The following is a 24,427-nucleotide window of genomic DNA, read 5'->3' on the forward strand; positions in this document are numbered from 1 at the left end:
CCCTAAAGTTTCACAAGTTTAACTGGAGATTGGCAACCACCTTAGGGTCTGAAATAACAGCACTTACCCAATATAACGATTCTCAAGCCACGGAAAGTTAAGGATAGTGGGGGTACAGCAAGGAGGCGCACAAGAAAAAAAGCCAGGCACAAAGGGAGGGAAGTTCAAAGGAAGGAGGAAGGTTAGGGGAGTAAACCGAGCTAGGAAACCAGTTTCTCCCCACAAAATTCAGCAGCCACTTCCCGCGAAAATGTTTAAAGGGCTGCTCTCCCAGATAGTGTCCTGGAGGAAACGAAAAGTCCCGGGCTCCGCATCAAACTGCTTCGAGTCGGAGGCAGAAAAGTGGAGCAAGACGGTAAAGGAAATAAAGATCTTCCGCTGATTCAGGAAAAATCTGAAAGCGACGCGAAACCCAACCAAAATAAACGTGCGAGCAATTCCTCCAGCCCAGCAGACGCACATTCGGAACTATAAACTGCGCATGCGTGAGCTAATCACCGTCGCAGTACCTCCAGCCGGGCAGGCGCGCCTTCAGAACTATAAGCTGCGCATGCGTGGGCCAATCACTGCCGTAGAACCTCCAGCCGGGCAGGCGCGCCTTCAGAACTATAAGCTGCGCATGCGTGGGCCAATCACCGGAGATGGGCACTACGTCAGTGGCGGCCGCAGTAATAAGTAAATAGACCTGGGCCTACGGAGACTTCGAGAAGATTCTAGGAATGGCAGGCACGGGCCTGGTTGCCGGAGAGGTGGTGGTGGATGCGCTGCCCTATTTTGATCAAGGTTATGAAGCACCTGGTGTACGAGAAGCGGTGAGTGAGGGGTGTCTAACTCATCCGCGCTCTCTAGCCGTTGCGTTGCCGGAAGGAGCACATTGAAATCTGCCTCCCGCGTCCCGGCCCCTCTTCTCGTTGTTAGGCTGCGGCCCTGGTGGAGGAGGAGACTCGCAGATACCGACCTACTAAGAACTACTTGAGCTACCTCACAGCCCCGGATTATTCTGCTTTTGAAGTAAGTGAGATGTCCTGAGCCCGGCGTATGGCGAGAATTCTTGCGAACATTTTTTTTTTCGATTGGGAGCCGTAACTGCATAAATGAATTCCACATTTCAGCAGTCACTATTGCTTGCTTAGACAGTTGTTACCCTGTCGTACAGATTCAGTCCATTGAACACAGCTAGGGAGCCACGCATTCGCCCGAGACCCTGCTGGGGGCCATCGAACCTCTCCCCTAGTGCGGACGTTTGTGTCCATTCCCTGCTCGCGCAGGCTCCCCGAAGGCATCCGCTGTGCTCAGGGGCCTCTGCAACCAGTGACCTGCGTGTGCTTTTTGTACACGTGCCCGGTTTCCGTGGCGCTGTAGAGCCACTCGATGGCGGGCTCTGTGCTTACCCAGTGTCTGAGAGGGAATGAATGGACAGACCGTGTCTACACTACCTATATACCGTTTTAAATTGGTTGACCTAGAAGTGCACGCAAGAGACTCGCTAGGAGTTGATCATCAACGTGAAATGTAAAGTATTATTTGTAAACTATTGGCTTCTGTCAGGCATCGATGCATAAAGTGGGGGGTTTCCCCGCATTATATTTAAAAAAAAAAATTGGTTAAGTATTAAGTAGGAGAGACTTGGTCCTACTGAATGCTGTTTTCCCATACTTTTTCTAAATATAATTATCCAAATGAAGATGGATATTAAGATTTATTAAGATATTAACAATGAAGATTGTTATGATATTAAGAACTAAGTTCAGGAATGCTTCTTGTTGGGCTGTTTTCTGAAGGTTCCCAATAGCTGCATTCAGTTGCACATGTTTACATATTTTAATAAGTTTTTTTAGCTCTCTTAAATACAACATATATTTCCTATATTTATAATTAGTACACTGATTATTTAAACCTATCTTAATAATAGGAGCTAAGGAGTGTATTGGCCTCACTATCTGAATCCTCAAAACAGCCCTATGAGCTATATGTTTATTATCCCTGTTTTTAAGATGAGAAGACTTTGACATAATAATTTGTCCAAGACGTCAACCCTTCTTTGAAATTACTCTCCCATTAATTCTGTTAACAACTATTCAACAAGTAAGGTCTAATATCTATCTGTTATGTGCCAGGCCTTGAGGAACATAGGCTCCATGTAATGGCGCTTACATGCTTGAGTGTTGAGACAGACAAATCAGAAAATTATCACATTATAGATAAATAATGCTATACAGAGAATTAAAGTTGTAATGTGATAGAGTGACTGGGTGGCTACATTAGAATGGATGGTTGAGGAATGCCTAAGTTATCTCCATGGCCTCTTCACACTGTATCTTCATCAACTAGAACAGTGCCTCACACACAGTAGGCCCCCAAATATTTATCAATTAAATGTATGAAGAGCTTCTAAGGCACTTTTTTATTTAATGAATACTTACTACATGCTAGACATGGCTAGAAGTTCTTTTTGTGACTTCCTTTAATCTTCACAAGATCCCTGAGAGTGTAGGCTCTGTCTTTAGAGACAGTTGAGTCAGAATTCCAGATCTGTTATTTCCTGGCAATGTGAGTTAGGTGAGGGCTTATATGTTACATTGCTAAGGACTGCTTATACAGGGTTTTAATAGTTTCTGTCTTATCTGATTGTCAGTTGTTACTCCCTGTCACTGTGCATATCCCTTTAGCTTGGATGCCCTGGTTTTCTGCAGGAAGCTAGATAACTATATTTTGTTAGATTTGTGAATAACTCAGTAATAGCGGAAAAAAGGGTGGGGGGTTGTTTCTCCAATGAGAAAAACTTAAATGCAAAACTTTTAAACAGGAGTCAGGGCTTCTAGAAGGCCTTTTTTGCTTAGTTTTTTAGTCTTTCATAGTTAAGGTAGTTGAAGCCTTCAGAAAATTGAAATACATGGGGTAACTGAGATACTACTGTAAATGAATATTGCTCTTAAGCATTTTTTTATGCTTGGGATACGGAATGGGCAAATTCGAACTGGACTGATCCCAAAAATAACCTTAAAAGGGGTACAACTCAACTATATTCTTTTGAAAATAGTAAAATTACTAGATCAGATGTTAAAATCAGTTTTTTGTGCCCCTTCCCTGCTTCTCCTCCATTCTTTTCAAAGAGAAAAGTGTGGGAATAACAGGTGGGACCAAAATAACCTTGAAGTAAGTTGTTTTATCTCCAAATCCTATCCTCTATACCCCCACCCCCAGTGAAAACTTAGAACAATGGTTCTCAACACTGGCTTCACTTTATACTCAGCTGGTGAGTTAAAAACAAAAATCCTAATAACTATGTTCAGGCCCCACCCCAGACCAATGAAATTGAAGGTGAAGAGAAGGGTTAGGGGTGGTCGGGATTGGAATGGTTTCCAAAACTTCCCGGCTGATTCTAATGTGCTGCAAGGTTAAGAACCTCTGTTTTAGGATTGGTTGTTTTCTCTGTGGGCCTCTTATCTTTCATGCCTGAGTGGGGTATGAAATTAAGAATGAATTCCCTGTTTGTTTCTGTTTTTTTCTTCTCCATCTCCTAGAGAGCATTACCCCAGAGAAGACTTGGAAGGAAAATAATCTATTATAGTGGGTGGTATAACCTAGCTGAGTAGGTTATACTCATTATAGTATACTTTATTATACTACTTTACTTGTTTCCTGATTGTTAATTTCAATTTGTAGTTATGATCTTGGAAATAATTCTTTCTCTGTTTTGTACATTAGACTGACATAATGAGAAATGAATTTGAAAGACTGGCTGCCCGACAGCCAATTGAATTGCTCAGTATGAAAAGGTAAGTCTTTATTTCTGGGTTCAGCTGGATTCAAATCATTGTTTAATTTTCATTTTAGTTAAACAGTACTATAACTGTGTCAAAGTAAACATATAAAAGAAAAAATTCTTGTCTCCTTTTATGTATTTGTGTTTTTTCATACAATAGTGGTTCATTTAATCCTCTTAATGTTGAAGGATGTTCTTTGCACCGTTATTTAAAAGTGCAAGGTATTTTAAAATCCATCAACAAGGGAATGCTAATTAATTGTAGTGAAGTTTACCCAAATTTGTAGTGAAATTTATGTTTTAAGAATTCCCAGGGAAGTATTCTGACATCTCTAGTTAGACATCTAGTTTTTCACTGTGTGTGTGTGTGTGTGTGTATGTGTGTAGTGTAACCAGTGTTATGGCTTATGATGATCCCTGCTTCACTTATATATGTATGCACACACTGGAAATACCTTCATTTGTTTAAATTCTTCTGTATAGGCACCACTGATTTTGAAAAACCTTCTGGTGCTCATCTTTTGAGAGGTGGATGCATTTTTCAGAGCTAAGCTCATCTCTGTGCATCTCGCTCAGGTCAAGATCTCAACTTTTTAATCTTTTGTACACAAGATCATCTCAGTGCTGTTTTTTCTTTCTTTTTTTTTTTATTAGAGCAATTATAGGCTTACAGAAAAATCATGCAGAAAGTACAGAATTCCCATACCTGCTTTATTTTATAAAAGGCACGTTAGGAATTGCAGAGTACCTGATAGTTTGACTTTGATTCCACCATTTCACTTCCTATGTCACTTGATTACAAACCTCTTTCTCCTTTCTTTATCCTTCCCTAGGGAAAAAAAAAATAAAAGATCCATTTGTTACTTTCTCTAAACGGAAAGAATGATTAGTATCTTAGTTGTTTCAGCTTTGAGATACTGTGGAACTCAGAAAACCCTTAGGTAATCTGTCAGAAAGTCCTGCAAGAAAGGGTACATGGACAGTTGGGCTGTTCTCTCAGCATGTGTTTCTCTTATCAGAGGGGTTTAGGTCTGTGGAACCAGAGGTCAAGGATTTCTTCTCTTTCTTACACACCATTTTCCTATCTGACCTAGATGGTGAAAGCAGGACAGATTTATGAGGTAGGCATCTTCCAAGACTCCTCAGTACTCCCATTTCCTGGTGCCTCTACTCTAAAAGTTTTCATAATGATCATAATTTCTTTATGGCAATATGTTTCAAACCATAGGAGATGGCCTATTAAGCAACAGTCAATGAAATAAATTTAGACATCAGCAACCCTTTTGTCTTTTGTATGCTGGATGGTGAGGGTCACATTTCATTCTTTTTCCATGTGAGTATCCCATTATTACAACATCATCTGTTGAATTTTTGTTTGTTTTTTGTTTCTCTGTTTGCTTGTTTGTTTATTTGGGGAAGTGCATGGGCCAGGAATTGAACCCAGGTCTCCTGCATGGCAAGTGAGACTCCTACCACTGAACTACCCATGCACCACCCCATGCCCCACCCCAGCAGCCCTTTTTTAAAGAAAGAGAACAGAAAATACTAGAGTGCATTACATATAAAGAAACGTATTATTTCCTGAAACTTTTATTTAGTTATGCATATTTGGATGATGAATTACAGTGTAAAATATATTTCTTATCTTGGAATATGATTAAAAGTTAGAAAAATGAAACATATATGCTGTGTATTTAAAAATTTTTTTTTGAATAACTTATCACTTAATTCCAGTTGGCTGTCCCTCAGTTTTTCACAGGAAAATATCCATAATTTGGAGTTTTTACAATATCTACTAAAAATATTAAAAAGTTGAGAGTAAAATTTCATTTGTAGTAATTTGTTATTAATGAGCTAAGATTTTTGAAGAACATGTTTGATGATTATCGTAAGTGTTGAAGGAAGATGTGGTATGAAGAGAAATAATGCAGATCCCAGTGCAAAGAATTACTATATCTTTCCCAATTTTTTCTTCTAGAAGGGCGTGTATATGTATGGTTTTTTACAAAAAGGATTGCATGGTTTCTTCTTACTTTTTCCACTTACTATATAAAAATTTAATATTATTAAGTATTCTCCTGTAGTTTCATTTAGTAGCTAATAAAGAATGCTTTATATGAAATATCAGCTTATTTAATCATTGTCCTTATATTAGACATTGAAATGAACAAAATTTTGTAACTATAAAGATGCCTAATATTCTCTGTACATGATTGATTCTTAAGATAAATACGTTTCTTATTGTTGCAGGGTCTACATCTTCAGCCTTTATAGTGTGTGTAGACACATGGGGCATTCTTTTGAGAGGAAGGATGAAGAAGATTTGGGGAGATAAAGGGCTTTTTTTTATTTGGTTGATATTTGATTTCAGATACGAACTCCCAGCTCCTTCCTCAGGTCAGAAAAATGATATTACTGCATGGCAAGAATGTGTAAACAATTCTATGGCCCAGTTAGAGCATCAGGCTGTTCGGATTGAGAATCTGGAGCTAATGTCACAGCATGGATGCAATGCCTGGAAAGTATATAATGAGTAAGAAATTCCTTTTCTTTTTTTAAAATCAAATTAACCCCAACTTTTGAATTTTTAAGGAGTATGGGGAGTAGGGTAAGGGAAGTTGGATGGAAATAAATATAGCTGTATTTTACTTGGGACTATGGCCTAGAATTTTCAGCCCGTGTGAAAAGCCACTACTTTGAGACCCACCTCAAAGTTCAATAGTTCCAAGGGGACCTAAACCTAACTACCACATTTATTATATAAATCTGTAAGAAAATAAGTTCTGAGGTCTGATATACAAGTCAGCATATAGTAAACCAGTGGAGATTGCTTAAAACTAGAAAATTAACATCGGAAAGGATTTTTCTGCCAAAAGTAGCTACTGACCTCCTGTTTCTGTTTTGTGTAGTTAAAAAAGCTTTAGCTTTAGCATTTATTATCTACCTAGGGTTAATTTTCTCTCTGTAGACCGATGAAGTCCTAAAATACCCTGAGTCTATAAACTGTTAAAGGAGTAAAAAGTCTTTGAACTCATAACTGTATATGAAACTATGTATAAGAATATGTTTTCTGAAACAAAGTAAAGCAAAACCACAAAATGTTAAATACCTTTTCTCAGGTCTTTGGAGAATGATTTAAATTAAAAAAATTTAAATTAATGAGGTTTCAGTAAGCAAAATCGACAGTTTGAGAAATTCTGCAGAACAGACAGCTCAGTTTCTTTCATGTTTATGTTGCGCAAGGAAAAAAAAGGAACACAATTAAGAAATTAAGAGAGAGCAATAAAAAAAATGCCTGTTTCACAGAGTGGGAAATGTGATTCTTGTTTTCAAGATAGTTTATCTAGTTGATGAGACAAGATGTTCTATGCAAAATAACCAGTACTCCCTTTTTTTTTTATTAATTAACGGAAAAAAAAGAAATTAACCCAACATTTAGAAATCATACCATTCTACATATGCAATCAGTAATTCTTAACATCATCACATAGATGCATGATCATCATTTCTTAGTACATTTGCATCAGTTTAGAAGAACTAGCAAAACAACCGAAAAAGATATAGAATGTTAATATAGAGAAAAAAATAAAAGTAATAATAGTAAAAAACAAACAAACAAACAAACAAAAAAAAAACCTGTAGCTCAGATGCAGCTTCATTCAGTGTTTTAACATGATTACTTTACAGTTAGGTATTATTGTGCTGTCCATTTTTGAGTTTTTGTATCTAGTCCTGTTGCACAGTCTGTATCCCTTCAGCTCCAATTACCCATTATCTTACCCTGTTTCTAACTCCTGCTGGACTCTGTTACCAATGACATATTCCAAGTTTATTCTCGAATGTCGATTCACATCATTGGGACCATACAGTATTTGTCTTTAAGTTTTTGGCTAGACTCACTCAGCATAATGTTCTCTAGGTGCATCCATGTTATTACATACTTCATAAGTTTATCCTGTCTTAAAGCTGCATAATATTCCATCGTATGTATATACCACAGTTTGTTTAGCCCCTCGTCTATTGATGGACATTTTGGCTGTTTCCATCTCTTTGCAATTGTAAATAACGCTGCTATAAACATTGGTGTGCAAATGTCCGTTTGAGTTTTTGCCCTTAATTCCTTTGAGTAGATTCCCAGCAATGGTATTGCTGGGTCATATGGCAATTCTATATTCAGCTTTTTGAGGAACCACCAAACTGCCTTCCACAGTGGTTGTACCATTTGACATTCCCACCAACAGTGGATAAGTGTGCCTCTTTCACCGCATCCTCTTCAGCACTTGTCATTTTCTGTTTTGTTGATAATGGCCATTCTGGTGGGTGTGAGATGATATCTCATTGTGGTTTTGATTTGCATTTCTCTAATGGCCAGGGACATTGAGCATCTCTTCATGTGCCTTTTGGCCATTTGTATTTCCTCTTCTGAGAGGTGTCTGTTCAAGTCTTTTTCCCATTTTGTAATTCGGTTGGCTGTCTTTTTGTTGTTGAGTTGAACAGTCTCTTTATAAATTCTGGATACTAGGCCTTTATCTGATATGTCATTTCCAAATATTGTCTCCCATTGTGTAGGCTGACTTTCTACTTTCTTGATGAAGTTCTTTGATGCACAAAAGTGTTTAATTTTGAGGAGTTCCCATTTATTTATTTCCTTCTTCAGTGCTCTTGCTTTAGGTTTAAGGTCCATAAAACCGCCTCCAGTTGTAAGATTCATAAGATATCTCCCTACATTTTCCTCTAACTGTTTTATGGTCTTAGACCTAATGTTTAGATCTTTGATCCATTTTGAGTTAACTTTTGTATAGGGTGTGAGAGATGGGTCTTCTTTCATTCTTTTGCATATGGATATCCAGTTCTCTAGGCACCATTTATTGAAGAGACTGTTCTGTCCCAGGTGAGTTGGCTTGACTGCCTTATCAAAGATCAAATGTCCATAGATGAGAGGGTCTATATCTGAGCACTCTATTCGATTCCATTGGTCGATATATCTATCTTTATGCCAATACCATGCTGTTTTGACCACTGTGGCTTCATAATATGCCTTAAAGTTCGGCAGCGCAAGACCCCCAGCTTCGTTTTTTTTCCTCAAGAGGTTTTTAGCAATTCGGGGCACCCTGCCCTTCCAGATAAATTTGCTTATTGGTTTTTCTATTTCTGAAAAATAAGTTGTTGGGGTATTGATTGGTATTGCATTGAATCTGTAAATCAATTTAGGTAGGATTGACATCTTAACTATATTTAGTCTTCCAATCCATGAACACAGTATGCCCTTCCATCTATTTAGGTCTTCTGTGATTTCTTTTAACAGTTTTTTGTAGTTTTCTTTATATAGGTTTTTTGTCTCTTTAGTTAAATTTATTCCTAGGTATTTTATTCTTTTAGTTGCAGTTGTAAATGGGATTCATTTCTTGATTTCCCCCTCAGCTTGTTCATTACTAGTGTATAGAAATGCTACAGATTTTTGAATGTTGATCTTGTAACCTGCTACTTTGCTGTACTCATTTATTAGCTCTAGTAGTTTTGTGGATTTTTCCGGGTTTTCGACGTATATTATCATATTGTCTGCAAACAGTGATAGTTTTACTTCTTCCTTTCCAATTTTGATGCCCTGTATTTCTTTTTCTTGTCTAATTGCTCTGGCTAGAACCTCCAACACAATGTTGAATAATAGTGGTGATAGTGGACATCCTTGTCTTGTTCCTGATCTTAGGGGGAAAGTTTTCAATTTTTCCCCATTGAGGATGATATTAGCTGTGGGTTTTTCATATATTCCCTCTATCATTTTAAGGAAGTTCCCTTGTATTCCTATCTTTTGAAGTGTTTTCAACAGGAAAGGATGTTGAATCTTGTCAAATGCCTTCTCTGCATCAATTGAGATGATCATGTGATTTTTCTGCTTTGATTTGTTGATACGGTGTATTACATTAATTGATTTTCTTATGTTGAACCATCCTTGCATACCTGGGATGAATCCTACTTGGTCATGATGTAAAATTCTTTAAATGTGTTGTTGGATTCAATTTGCTAGAATTTTATTGAGGATTTTTGCATCTATATTCATTGGAGAGATTGGCCTTTAGTTTTCTTTTTTTGTAATATCTTTGCCTGGTTTTGGTATGAGGGTGATGTTGGCTTCATAGAATGAATTAGGTAGTTTTCCCTCCACTTCGATTGTTTTGAAGAGTTTGAGGAGAGTTGCTACTAATTCTTTCTGGAATGTTTGATAGAATTCACATGTGAAGCCGTCTGGTCCTGGAGTTTTCTTTTTAGGAAGCTTTTGAATGACTAATTCAGTTTCTTTACTTGTGATTGGTTTGTTGAGGTCATCTATGTCTTCTTGAGTCAAAGTTGGTTGTTCATGTCTTTCCAGGAACCCGTCCATTTCATCTAAATTGTTGTATTTATTAGCGTAAAGTTGTTCATAGTATCCTGTTATTACCTCCTTTATTTTTGTGAGGTCAGTAGTTATGTCTCCTCTTCCATTTCTGATCTTATTTATTTGCATCCTCTCTCTTCTTTTTGTCAATCTTGCTAAGGGCCCATCAATCTTATTGATTTTCTCATAGAACCAACTTCTGGTCTTATTGATTTTCTCTATTATTTTCATGTTTTCAATTTCATTTATTTCTGCTCTAATCGTTGTTATTTCTTTCCTTTTGCTTGCTTTGGGATTAGTTTGCTGTTCTTTCTCCAGTTCTTCCAAGTGGACAGTTAATTCCTGAATTTTTGCCTTTTCTTCTTTTCTGATATAGGCATTTAGGGCAATAAATTTCCCTCTTAGCACTGCCTTTGCTGCGTCCCATAAGTTTTGATATGTTGTGTTTTCATTTTCATTTGCCTCGAGGTATTTGCTAATTTCTCTTGCAATTTCTTCTTTGACCCACTTGTTGTTTAAGAGTGTGTTGTTGAGCCTCCATGTATTTGTGAATTTTCTGGCACTCGGCCTATTATTGATTTCCAACTTCATTCCTTTATGATCCGAGAAAGTTGTTGTGTATGATTTCAATCTTTTTAAATTTGTTAAGACTTGCTTTGTGACCCAGCATATGGTCTATCTTTGAGAATGATCCATGAGCACTTGAGAAAAAGGTGTATCCTGTTGTTGTGGGGTGTAATGTCCTATAAATGTCTGTTAAGTCAAGCTCATTTATAGTAATATTCAGATTCTCTATTTCTTTATTGATCCTCTGTCTAGATGTTCTGTCCATTGATGAGAGTGGTGAATTGAAGTCTCCAACTATTATGGTACATGAGTCTATTTCCCTTTTCAGTGTTTGCAGTGTATTCCTCACGTATTTTGGGGCATTCTGGTTCGGTGCGTAAATATCAATGATTGTTATGTCTTCTTGTTTAATTGTTCCTTTTATTAGTATATAGTGTCCTTCTTTGTCTCTTTTAACTGTTTTACATTTGAAGTCTAATTTGTTGGATATTAGTATAGCCACTCCTGCTCTTTTCTGGTTGTTATTTGCATGAAATATGTTTTCCCAACCTTTCACTTTCAACCTATGTTTATCTTTGAGTCTAAGATGTGTTTCCTGTAGACAGCATATAGAAGGATCCTGTTTTTTAATCCATTCTGCCAATCTATGTCTTTTGGTTGGGGAATTCAGTCCATTAACATTTAGTGTTATTACTGTTTGGATAATATTTTCCTCTAACATTTTGTCTTTTGTATTATATATATCACATGTGATTTTCCTTCTTTCTACACTCTTCTCCATACCTCTCTCTTCTGTCTTTTTGTATCTGACTCTAGTGCTCCCTTTAGTATTTCTTGCAGAGCTGGTCTCTTGGTCACAAATTCTCTCAGTGACTTTTTGTCTGAGAATGTTTTAATTTCTCCCTCATTTTTGAAGGACAATTTTGCTGGATATAGGAGTCTTGGTTGGCAGTTTTTCTCTTTTAGTAATTTAAATATATCATCCCACTGTCTTCTAGCTTCCATGGTTTCTGCTTAGAAATCTACACAAAGTCTTATTGGGTTTCCCTTGTATGTGATGGATTGTTTTTCTCTTGCTGCTTTCAAGATCCTCTCTTTCTCTTTGACCTCTGACATTCTAACTAGTAAGTGTCTTGGAGAACGCCTATTTGTGTCTAATCTCTTTGGGGTGCGCTGCACTTCTTGGATCTGTAATTTTAGGTCTTTCATAAGAGTTGGGAAATTTTCAGTGATAATTTCTTCCATTAGTTTTTCTCCTCCTTTTCCCTTCTCTTCTCCTTCTGGGACACCCACAACACGTATATTTGTGCGGTTCATATTGTCCTTGAGTTCCCTTATACCCTGTTCAAAGTTTTCCATTCTTTTCCCTATAGTTTCTGTTTCTTTTTGGAATTCAGATGTTCCATCCTCCAAATCACTAATTCTATCTTCTGTCTCTTTAAATCTATCATTGTAGGTATCCATTGTTTTTTCCATCTTTTCTACTTTATCCTTCACTTCCATAAGTTCTGTGATTTGTTTTTTCAGTTTTTCTCTTTCTTCTTTTTGTTCAGCCCATGTCTTCTTCATGTCCTCCCTCAATTTATTGATTTGGTTTTTGAAGAGTTTTTCCATTTCTGTTCGTATATTCAGCATTAGTTGTCTCAGCTCCTGTATCTCATTTGAACTATTGGTTTGTTCCTTTGACTGGGCCATATTCTCAATGTTCTGAGCGTGGACCATTATCTTCTGCTGGCGTCTGGGCATTTAGTCAGATTTCCCTGGGTGTCGGATCCAACAGGTTGTAAGATTTTTCTGTGAAATCTCTGGGTTCTGTTTTTCTTTTCCTGCCCAGTAGGTGGCACTCGTGGCACACGTTTGTCTCACGTGTTTGGAAGGGATCCCCCCGGTCACCGTTCTCCGCGGCCTGGGGATATCTGATCCAATTCTCTCAGTTGGTCCGGGGGGCCACGCGTGGTGGGGGCGTCAGCCACCGCAGTTGAGGAGACCCTGTGGCTCCTTTATTAATTCCCCTATTGGTGTTTGGTTGGACCCAGTCCCTGCCACTGTCGGAAATTCCCTCCTCTCCCTGAAGGGGTGCCGGTCGCCAGCCGCCGCGGCCTGGGGAACTCGCCACCGGACCAGGAAGCCGCCTGCGGGGGTGGGGCGCCGGTTGCTGGCCACCGCGGCTTGGGTAGCCCTCTGATCCGAGACTCGTAGCCGGTCCAGGAAGCCGCCCGCAAAAGAGGGCCGCCGGCCGCCGCGGCTTGGGAAACTTGCCCCTCCGAGACTGTCAGCCGGCCCGGGAAGGAGGGAGGGAGGTGCTCCGGCCGCCAGCTGCCGCTGCTTGGGGAATCGCGCGCTGCTCGGGGATCTCACCGCAGCAGAGTCTCGCAGTCAGTCTAGCCAGTGCAGACTGGGGTACGCTGTGTGTCAATTCCCTGCCGTGGCCCCAGGAGCTGTTCTGCACTGTTTCTGTTCACCTAGTAGTTGCTCTGGAGAAGGAACTAAGACGCGCGTATCTTACTAAGCCGCCATCTTGGCCCCCCAGTACTCCCTTTTTGATAGGACAGAGACAAGTGGTATATTGTATGCTCTGAAGAGAATCTTGTAAACTATAGATTTTCAGAGAAGGGGACATTAAAAATGAGGGTCAGTAAGAAGTGTGAGGTTTGGATATCCAGAGGAGAGGAAAGAGTTCTAGGAATGGGGGGAGAAATGGATGCAGGAGAGGGAACATTGCTTTCAACTTGTCAGTCAGCTGCCTGGAATCCTTTAATAATTCCCCATTACCTGCAAGATAAATCCCAGACTATTTGACAGGGTATTCAAAGCCTTCCAAACCTCAGTTGTAGACTTTTACTCAGTCCAAACTCTCCCTGGTGATCATAAACCCTGCCTCTGTACCTTTGTTTACGCCTTGTCTCCGACTGGAATGTCTTTACTTATTCTATCCAAATTTAACTTAAGGCCCAACACAAGTCTGCTTACTTGTCTACCATGATTGAAATTCTGCTTCTCGTAATCTCTCCCTCCTCTGAATAATTATACTAATTACTGTGCACATTCCTTATTTTCTGTTTATTACATAATACTGTATAGTATTTAATTTTTTCCCTGAGCATAGTTTGTCTCCTGCAAACCCAATGGACATTTCTCCAGAGAAGGTGTAGTTTATCTTATCAAAGTAAATTTTCTTTCCCCATGAAAGGTTTTGAGGGTGTCAGGCATGGTGGCAAAAAGCTTTTAGCTTTTAGGTCTTGATGTAGAGTGCTGAAGAAATAGTATTTCATTAATAAGGAGCAAATACTGTGTTTACAACCTTTAGAAATCTCTGAGATCAGCCCTCATTTTACAAATTGGTTTGCTTAGCTCCAGTGATAAAAAGTGACTCATCTTAAGGATAACCAACTGCTAAGGGCAGAGGTAAGACTAGAGCAGTAGTCTCCTGTTTTTCAGGATGCAGTGCAGTAAATTTTCTAATAGAAAAATGTTCAGGTACAACAAACTAGGCTTTAGAAAGAGGTAGTTCAAAGGAAAGCTCCTTGTTGATGGTTAAAGGTCAAAAATAGAGGACTAAATTTGATAAGCCTTAGTGTAGAGTGATTATCGAAGCCAAGTAAAGTGAGATGAACTGAAGGAAATTCTAGAGTGGCACACCTATTTGAAGACCGAATCTTAAAGCAGTTGCAGTTGTGAAAAGAAAACAATTGGTAGCAATAGATAGAGTAACTCAAGTGAACAGCAGGACTATTGTTGTTGAAATAGACTCCAAAGGGATTGAGCTCCTGAAATAAAAGGAAATTGATATGGTATGTGAATTATATCAATAAAGCTGTTATTTTTTAAAAAAAGGAAACTGAAATCTATTGTTGACGCACTCTCTAATAATAATCACCACACAATGCTCCATAGTTCATCCTTCCAGTGCTGGTTAGGCCAGACTTGGATTGCAGTCTGAATCGCTGGCTTTTCATAAGTTTTCTTGTCCTCTCACTGGTTAGCAGTAGACAGACAGGGAGAACGACATGATGAATGTAGAGGAAATATAGAGGAAAATTAAATGGAAATAGTAATATGAGGTATTTTCTATCTTCTTTATGAAAACAGGTAATGGCAGTTTAAGAAGTGACAGAAGCACGCAAAATCAGAGAGGGTAGTAAACTGGATTCTCAAGTTTAGAAGACCTGAATTAGAATCCAGCTCTCTCAGTTACTTACGAGACTTTCCTTGGCTTCAATAATCACTCTATGCTGAGGACTATCATATTTAGTACTTCAGTGATCTTGACCAAGTTGCTTAATCTAAGTCTCAGTTTCCTCACACATATAATAGACATAATAAATCTTACTTAACTCAAAGAATTCCTGTAGGAATTAAATTAACTAATGTTTTAAAGTATCTAATATGGCACTTGGCACAGAAAGCTCAGTAAATAGTAACTATTTCTAGCAGAGGAAGTTGATTTTGTATCAGCTAGATAGTTCACTTTATTTTTTTAAGATTGCTCACTTTTAATTGGTATTAATAGATTGTGTGTGTGTGTGTGTGTGTGTATGCTGTATGGTGGGATCACATCTCATTCTTTTTACATATACGTGTCCCATTATCACAGCACCATTTGTTGAATTTTTGTTTGTTTTTTCTTTGTTTGCTTATTTGTTTGTTTTTTGGGAAGTGCATGGGCCCAGAATGGTATTAAGGGATTTTAATATACCTTACTCTGATTTTCTCTTTTCCTTCTTTAGAAATCTCGTTCATATGATTGAACATGCCCAGAAAGAGCTCCAGAAGTTAAGGTAAATTGTTTTATCTTATTATTTTAGAATACAGTTTAGAAAAACCTTTCATAGATATAATGGATAATGAGGAAAAAAAGAAACCAATGAGACTGTAGTCAAATGAGAGCAAAAGATTGATCTTTTTGTCCAGCACCTGGCATTGAGTTTACTGAATACAGAAAAAATGGGCCTGAGGTCTGAAACCATCTCTACCAGATCATTTGAAGTTTACAACTTTACACTATTAGAAATGGTACTTACGGAAGGGGGAAAGTCTGCAGAATAAGCGTGTATAATCGATTCTGTGTGGAAGACTAATCTGTACATACATCTGGAAAAGAGTCTGGAAGGACACCCTCCAAACTGAAGAGCCCTTACCAGGGAGAAAAAGCATATGGGAGGGTGGATTTTTTATTTTTAATCTTGTTTAAATTTTTCACAGAGTGCATGCTTTATGAAATTTATAATTGAAAAAATAATTATTTAATAATTTAATACCTGAAAGTAGTTTATTACTGTGTGTATATGTATATATGTACAGATATATATATATTCTTCTCAAGGGGTTATGTTGTTTTTTTTTTCCTGTAGATTTTGGTCCTATATTAAAATGTAGTTCAATTGTTTAAATAATTTTTGACAGGAAACATATTCAAGATTTAAACTGGCAGCGAAAGAACATGCAATTAACAGCTGGATCTAAACTGAGAGAAATGGAGTCAACGTGAGTATCCACAATTCCTTCATCTTTTTAATGGCTTAATACATTTTTTTTAACTTTTTTTTATTGTATAATAAAATATACAAAACAAAGACATAAGAAAGCAATAGTTTTCAAAGCACCCTTCAACAGGTAGTTACAGGACAGATCCCAGAGTTTGTCATGGGCTACTTTACGATCCTTTCAGATTTTTCCTTCTAGCTGCTCCAGAATGTAGGAAGCTAGAAGGTTTAAATATTTATTTTTTTATCATCACAATCAACTTTTTTTTCCTTCTTTTTTTGGTGAAAAATAACATATATACAAAAAAGCCTGTAAATTTCAAAGCACAGCACCACAGTTGAACATACTTCAGAGTTTGACATTGGTTACAATTCCACAATTTTAGGTTTTTACTTCTAGCAGCTCTAAAATATGAGAGACTAAAAAGATATCAGTTTAATGATTCAGTATTCATATTCATTTGTTAAATCCTATCTTCTCTGTGTAACTCCACCATCACCTTTGATCTTTCCAACCCTCTTTTAGGGGTGTTTGGGCTTTGGGCATTCTAACTTTCTTGATATTGGAAGGGTCTGTCACTAGTATGGCATAGGGAGATGAAACTATTGATGTTCTGGAGAAGCTGGGCTAGGTTTCAGGACTTATCTGGACCAGGGACCCATCTGGAGGTTGTAGGTTTCTGGAAAGTTAGTCGTGCATGGAAACCTTGTGGAATCTTATATATTGCCCTAAGTGTTCTTTAGGATTGGCTGGAATGGTCCTGGTTGGGGTTTGGCAGGTTATGATAGGTAGCAAGGTCTAACTGAGGCTAGAGTAAGAGCAACCTCCAGAGTAGCCTCTCAGCTCTATTTGAACTCTCTCTGCCAGTGATACTTTATTAGTTACACTTCTTTTCCCCCCTTTTGGTCAGGATGGAATTGTTGATCCCATGGTGTCAGGTCTGTGTTCATCCCTGGGAGACTTCTCCCACGTCGCCAGGGAATCTTTCACATATGGATATCCTATGCCACGTGGGGGGATGGCAGTGATTTCACTAGCATAGTTGGGCTTTGAGAGACTGAGGCCACATCAGAGCAACCAAAGAGGTCCTCCAGAAGTAACTCTTAGGCATGCCTATAGGTAGTCTAAACTTACTCTGCTACCTACATAAGTTTCACAAGAGTAAGCCTCATGATCGAGGGCATGGCCTGTTGATTTGGTTGTCCCTAAAGTTTGATGCAGTATCCAGGAATTCCCTGGTGGTAAGGTTTGATAGTTCCATATTCTTTCTTCCATCTCTTGGGACTTTGCCAATAGTTTTTGATTATCTGCTTAATACCCATAGTCTATAGAGGATTAAAGGACCTCTTTATTATTCTGGGCTCCTTGTTGTTCAAATGAACTATACAGATAAGTTGGGTTAGATTATGCACTACAGAAAATTTCAGTTCCAGACCAAATAAACCTTTCTTCCATTTGTCTCAAAGAGTGTGTGTGGTTCTGAAATATAGACACAGTCTTCCTTACCCCTATGTTCTGAATTACTTTAACTGCAACCTATTTGGCTTCATTCTAATCTCTAAATATCAGGTTATATATATAAAACAGCCTCTCAAAATCCAGAAATAATAATCACCACTCTGGGCTTAATGTGTCTGCTCTAGAAGCTTGCAATCTAGGCCCCTCTTTTCTTATGAGAATTTTCTAAAGGTGACCATACCATTGTTATTCTTTTGTTATTCAAATGTCCCACATGTTCATTCACATCGTTGCATGCCTCACGATTTCATTCTTTTTTATAGCAGTACAACCTTTGTTCATAAGTATACGCCATCTTTCACCAATCTACTTCTCAGTCAGTGCATCCTTCAGCCACCTGCATTTCTCAGGAATTATGTATAGGGCCCAAAGTCTACAGTCCATCAACATTCTCAATTTTTAGATAATTTCATTTTTCCCAAGAGACAGAAAACCAGTAAACACACCCACACCAAATAGGAAATCTAAACCTCTTCTTAACTCTTGTCCCTCTCCCCATTATTTACCTCTACTGAGGCTATGGTAGTGCTGATGGTTTCCTTTTGAACAAAGCTCACAGCATGCAATAGCATGCTGTTTTCCCCCATACCCTGGACTTAAACACTGTTTGTACAAGAATCATATCTTTGAAGTAATTCTTACAAGAACTAATTTATATTTCTAGTGTTAATCAGTGGGACACGTAGGTCTGTACAACCCTTTCTATCTTGTACATATTCAATATGGTAATATTATAGACCCATTGGAGAACCACCTTCACTCCTATCCCCTTAGATTTGAGTTCAACCTCATTAGCTAACAGGTCAACCATCTCTAGCTTCTGTGCATCTCTAAGTTCCCTGTATTCTGTATTATAAGTCTCTGATTATACCTTTATGCTGGTCGTGAAGGTGGAATCATTAAATATCTATTCTTTTGTGTCTGGCTAATTTCACTCAGCATTATGTCCTCAAGGCTCATTCATATTGTCATGTGCTTTGGGACATCATTTTGTCTTACTGCTGCGTAATATTCCATTGTATGTATATACCACATTTTGTTGATCTACTCATCTGTTGATGGGCATTTGGTTTGTTTCCTTCTTTCCGCGATTGTGAATAATGCTGCTATGAACATTGGTGTGCAAATGTCTGTTTGTGTCATTGCCTTCAGCTCTTCTGGGTATATACCAAGTAGTGCTTGCTATTGCTGGGTCACGGGGCAACTCAATATTCAGCTTCCTAAGGAACTGCCAAACAGTCTTCCATAGTGGCTGCACCATTGTACATTCCCACCAGCAGTGCATAAGTGTCCCAATTTCTCCACATCCTCTCTAACATTTATAGTTTCCTGTTTAATAGCAGCCATTCTTATAGGTGTGAGGTGATACCTCATTGTAGTCTTGATCTGCATTTCCCTTATAGCTAATGAAAATGAGCATCTCTTCATGTGCTTTTGAGCCATCTGTTTTTGCTCTTCAGAAAAATGCCTGTTCATATCTTTAGCCCATTTTATAATTGGGTTGCTTGTTCTTTTGTTCTTGAGTTGTATAATTTCTTTGTATATACGGGAAATCAAATCTTTGTCCGATAATGTGATTTCCAAATATTTTCTCCCATTGAGTTGGCTGCCTCTTTACCTTTTTGACAAAGTCTTTTGAGGTACAGAAGCATTTGATTTTGAGGAGCTCTCACTCATCTAGTTTTTGTTTTGTTGCTTGTGCTTTAGGTGTTAAGTTTAGGAAGCTACCTCCTATTATTAGGTCTTAAAGATATTTCCCTACATTTTCTTCTATTTAATCCGTTAACATTCAGAGTTATTACTGAAAATGCGTTTCTTGAATCCACCATCTTATCTTTTTTTATTTTATTCGCCAGATCTGTATATTCTATATATTTCTTGTAGGGCCAGTCTCTCTCTTTTTTTTAAATTTCTTTTATTAATTTAAAAATTTTTTAAAGAAACACAAACATTCTTAACATATGATCATTCTGTTCTGCATATATAATCAGTAATTCACAATATCATCACATAGTTGCATATTCATCATCATGATCATTTCCTAGAACATTTGCATCAGTTCAGAAAAAGAAATAAAAAGACAGCAGAAAAAGAAATAAAACGAAAACAGAAAAAAAAATTGTACATACCATACCCCTTACCCCTTCCTTTCATTAATCACTAGCATTTCAAACTAAATTTATTTTAACATTTGTTCCCCCTATTTATTTTTATTCCATATGTTCCTACTCATCTATTGACAAGGTAGATAAAAGGAACATTAGACACAAGGTTTTCACAATCACACAGTCACATTGTGAAAGCTATATCATTATACAATCACCATCAAGAAACATGGCTACTGGAACACAGCTCTCCATATTCAGGCAGTTCCCTCCAGCTTCTCCATTACACCTTAACTAAACGGGTGATATCTATCTAATGCATAAGAATAACCTCCAGGGTAACCTCTCAACTCTGTTTGGAATCTCTCAGCCATTGACACTTCATTTTGTCTCATTTTGCTCTTCCCCTTTTGGTCAAAAAGGTTTCTAAATCCCTTGATGCTGAGTGTCAGCTCATTCTAGGATTTCTGCCCCATGTTGCCAGGAAGGTTTACACCCCTGGGAGTACATCTTGAATAACAAGGTGATATCTACTTAATGCATAAGAATAACCTCCAAGATAACCTCTCGACTCTGTTTGGAATCTCTCAGCCATTACCACTTGTCTCATTTCACTCTTCCCCCTTTCGGTCAAGAAGGTTTTCTCAATCCCTTGATGCTGAGTCTCAGCTTATTCTAGGGTTTTTCTCAATCCCTTGATGCTGAGTCTCAGCTTATTCTAGGATTTCTGTCCCACATTGTCAGGAAGGTCCACCCCCTGGGAGTCATGTCCCATGTAGACAGGGGAGCGTGGTGAGTTTGTTTGTTGTTGTGTTGGCTGAAGAGAGAGGCCACATCTGAGTAACAAAAGAAATTCTCTTGAGGGTGACTTAGGCCTAATTTTAAGTAGGCTTGACCTATCCCCTGTGGGGTTAAGTTTCATATGAACAAACTACAAGACTGGGGGCTCAACCTATAGCTTTTGTTGTCCACACTGCTTGTGAGAATATCAAGAATTCAACTTGGGGAGGTTGAATTTTCTCGTTCTCACCATTCCCTGAAGGGGACTTTGCAAATACTTTCCCACTCACTGATCAAATCACTCTGGGATTTATCGGGGCATCACTCTGGACAAGCCAACAAAATCTCATGTCCTACTCAAGGTTCCATGTACTTGGTGGTATTCAATTAAGGTATCTACATAAGTTATATTAGGAAATAGGGCCAGTTTCTTGATGACAGATTCTTTCAGGACTTCTTTGTCTGTGAAAACTTTAATCTCTCCCTCAGTTTTGAAGGATGATTTGGCTGGTTACAGAATTCTTGGCTGGAAGTCTTTCTCTTTCAGGATTTTGAATATATCATACCACTGCCTTCTCGCTTCCAAGGTGCTAGTTGAATAGTCTGAACTCATTCTTATTTGCTTTCCTTTGTATGTAGTAGATAGTTTTTCTCTTGCTGCTTTCAGGATTTTTTGCTTCTCTTTAACATTTGACAGACTGATTAATATGTATCTTGGGGACGGCCTATTTGGTTTTATTTTGTTTGGAGTTCGTTGGGTGTCTTTGCCTTGTATATTTATGTCCTTTATAAGGATCAGGAAGTTTTCTCCCATTATATACCCAACTACTCTTCCTAGCCCTTTGTTCTAGTTTGCTAGCTGCCAGAATGCAATATACCAGAAATGGAATGGTTTTTAAAAAGGGGAATTTAATAAATTGCTAGTTTACAGTTCTAAGGCTGGGAAAATGTCCCAATTAAAACAAGTCTATAGAAATGTCCAATCAAAGGTATCCAGGGAAAGATACCTTGGTTCAAGAAAGCCAATGAAGTTCAGGGTTTCTCTCTTATCTGGAAAGGTATGTGGCGAACACGCATCGTGTGCTAGCTTTCTCTCCTGGCTTCCCTTCACGAAACTCCCCGGGAGGCATTTTCCTTCTTCATTTCCAAAGGTCACTGGCTGGTTCTCATGGCTATGTCATTCTGCTCTGCTCTCTGAATTGCTCTCATTCTCCGAAATGCTTCCTCTTTTATAGGACTTCAGAAACTTATCAAGACCCACCTAAATGGGTGGAGACATGTCATCACCTAATTCAGCTTAACAACCACTCTTGATTAAATCACATATCCAGGGAGATGATCTGATTACAGTTTCAGATATACCGTATTGAGTAGGGATTATTCTGCCTTTATGAAATGGGGTTTAGATTAAAACATATGTTTTCTAGGGGACATACATCTTTTCAAACCAGCACACCCTTTACTCCTCTCTTCTCCTGGGACACCAGTGAGCCTTATATTTGCATACTTTGTTTTGTCTGTCATTTCCCTGAGATCCAATAAGTTCCAAGTTTTTTTTTTTTTCATCTTTTTTGCCATTTGCTATTTTGAGTCTTTGAAGTCAGTTATCCTGTTCTCTGTATCACTTGTTCTTTCTTCTGTCTCTTCAAACCTGCTGTTTTGTGTGTCTAGTGTGTTTGTCTTTTTTTTCCTAGTATATTTTTTATTTGATCAGCAGAGTCTTTAACTCTATGATATCTACTATTTTTCTATAAATTCTTCTTTACCCTCTTCTACTGTCTTCTTGATCTCCTTTGTCATTTGCCATGCCACTTATTTTATTAAGTAGAGTTCAGTGAACATCTTTGATTAGTTGTTCCAGTGTCTGTGTCTCCTTTGGTGTTTTACTTTGGTCATTAGGGAGGGTTATATCTGTCTGCATTGTGATATGCTTAGTGATCTTCTGCTATCTTCATCACATGTAAATATCTTGATTGATTTACTTTGGGAGTTGATTTCTTTCAGTAGTCTAAGGCCTTGTGTTTGCGGGATGGATGTACAGCAGGGAGCAAGGTATGAGACGGGGCACTCAGTGGTGATTTGTTTCAGGGTATAGGTGCAAGTTGGGGATGTTACACTGATGCTTGTGAACGTGGATGCCCAGTGGCCAGGGAGGATGAAGCTGTGCGGGTGCACCTGTCTGGGGGGCGTAATCCTGGTATGCACTGGTCTAAGGCACGGGGCCCTTTGTGCACGTGCATAGAACTGTGGAACAGGTTGTTGTTATGCCTTTGTGGGTTGGGGCAGACCGGCTATACAGATCGGCACTTTCTCAGAGCTGGGAAGTGTGGCTGAGGATTGTACGCATAAGCTGTTCTAGGACTGCTGTAAACTGAGGTTCCCAGAGCTGAATGACGTGATTGGGGACGTGTGTGCATACATGGGTGTAGGAGTGCCATAAACTGATGTGCAGAGCTCAGAGGGGGCAGGGTGAGGCTGTACGACACTGTGGGCAGGGAGGTGGGTGTAGCCTGGGTATGGAGGGTATGCATTGGCAGTAGCCTGCAGGGAACAGGGATGGGGAGGTAATGCTCAGGAGGGGTGCAGGAGAGTGGGATTGGGCTGCACTTGGGGTGGGCATGTGGGGCAAGTACATGCATCAGGGGTCTGGTGGGGTGGGGGCATCTGACACGCGGGGAATGGGAGTGGAAGTGGTTGCTGGGGTTCTGGTGCGTGGGTTTTGGGGTGAGTCACTGATCACAGGTCTGTGCTGATGAGGGTAGCATGCTCAAGGAATGTGGCCTGGCTTACTTCCTAGTCCTGGCTCCCATCCATGCACTCCCATGGGCTTCATGCCTCCACGCCACACTTCAGTTTTCTGCCTCTCAGTTCCTTGGCCTCTGCAACTAGAGCCACCCTGTATAGTGCAGAAGGCTGTCCTAGGTCAGCCACACTCCCAAATCACTGCCTCAGTCGCCCTCCTGTCCTGCTCTGACTTTTCAGTGGAGCAGCGCTAATTTCAGCCTACTCTGTTTGACCATCTTCCTGGAAGTCTTAATTGCTTAATACTTTTAAAGTCAAGATTCGATAATGTGATTCAGTGTTCGAATAGAATACTACAGGTGTCAAAGGGATGCTACTTTCTGAACTCTGCCTCTCACTGCCTTTGCTTTTCCTGAGGTGTGGATTTGGAAGGCAATGAGAAGCAACAAGACTTGACTCCCTGGTAAATGATCCTGGCTCTATAGGCCCCTGTTTCAGTCCACTATTTCTGGTTTTGAATAGGATTCTACCTGCATTTTTCTTTTAAAAGAAAAAAGTAACTGTCTTTTTTTGTTAACTGTTGCAGGCAACAGATTCTATGCTTTTCTTGATCATTTGTGCCTCGGTTATTTTTCCGTTTGTTTATACATTTCATTTTTTAAATGTATAAAAATATATACACATACATAAGTTTATACAAATCCCTAAATATAATCGTGAATGTTCATGTCATTTCTCTTTCCTTTTTTTGTTTGCTATTTTCCTTTTCTCACCACCCACATCATTCTTGCTGCACTGTCCATTTCACCTCCATGCCTTATTCATCCTTTTACAATTTCCTTAAAGTTAATATAATCTTATAAATATAGATGTGTATATATATATATGCATCTTTCTCTCTTTTTTGTGTGTGGTCCTAGAAATTTGGGGGGAGGGGGCAGGAAGGGATCTCCTTGAATCTATAGATTGCCTTTTTAAAAAAATCAGTTCTAGGAATTTCTCCACCATTATCTCTTTTAAGTATTGCCTCAGTCTTATTTTGTCTTCTTTTCTGTCAACACAATTAAACACTATTTTCCATCTCTCAGTCTT

At 38.7% G+C, this 24,427-nt stretch overlaps 1 protein-coding gene across 3 annotated transcripts in view; it reads left to right on the plus strand.

Moving 5' to 3' along the window:
• Window positions 1–588: 588 nt before the first annotated feature.
• Window positions 589–24,427, plus strand: part of BCAS2 (BCAS2 pre-mRNA processing factor) — a 97,816-nt gene continuing 73,977 nt past the window's right edge. The window contains exons 1-6 of one of the 3 annotated variants that reach the window (XM_077119810.1): window positions 589–812; window positions 919–1,011; window positions 3,709–3,779; window positions 6,138–6,299; window positions 15,434–15,484; window positions 16,110–16,190. In XM_077119810.1, coding sequence (XP_076975925.1) covers window positions 720–812; window positions 919–1,011; window positions 3,709–3,779; window positions 6,138–6,299; window positions 15,434–15,484; window positions 16,110–16,190 — 551 coding nt within the window. In that variant the 5' untranslated portion in view covers window positions 589–719. The remainder of the gene's footprint in view (window positions 813–918; window positions 1,012–3,708; window positions 3,780–6,137; window positions 6,300–15,433; window positions 15,485–16,109; window positions 16,191–24,427) is intronic. The other 2 variants (XR_013159203.1, XM_077119809.1) reach the window with 2 other exon arrangements.

This window comes from Tamandua tetradactyla, chromosome 11, assembly GCF_023851605.1.
Source record: "Tamandua tetradactyla isolate mTamTet1 chromosome 11, mTamTet1.pri, whole genome shotgun sequence".
Lineage (NCBI taxonomy): Eukaryota > Metazoa > Chordata > Mammalia > Pilosa > Myrmecophagidae > Tamandua > Tamandua tetradactyla.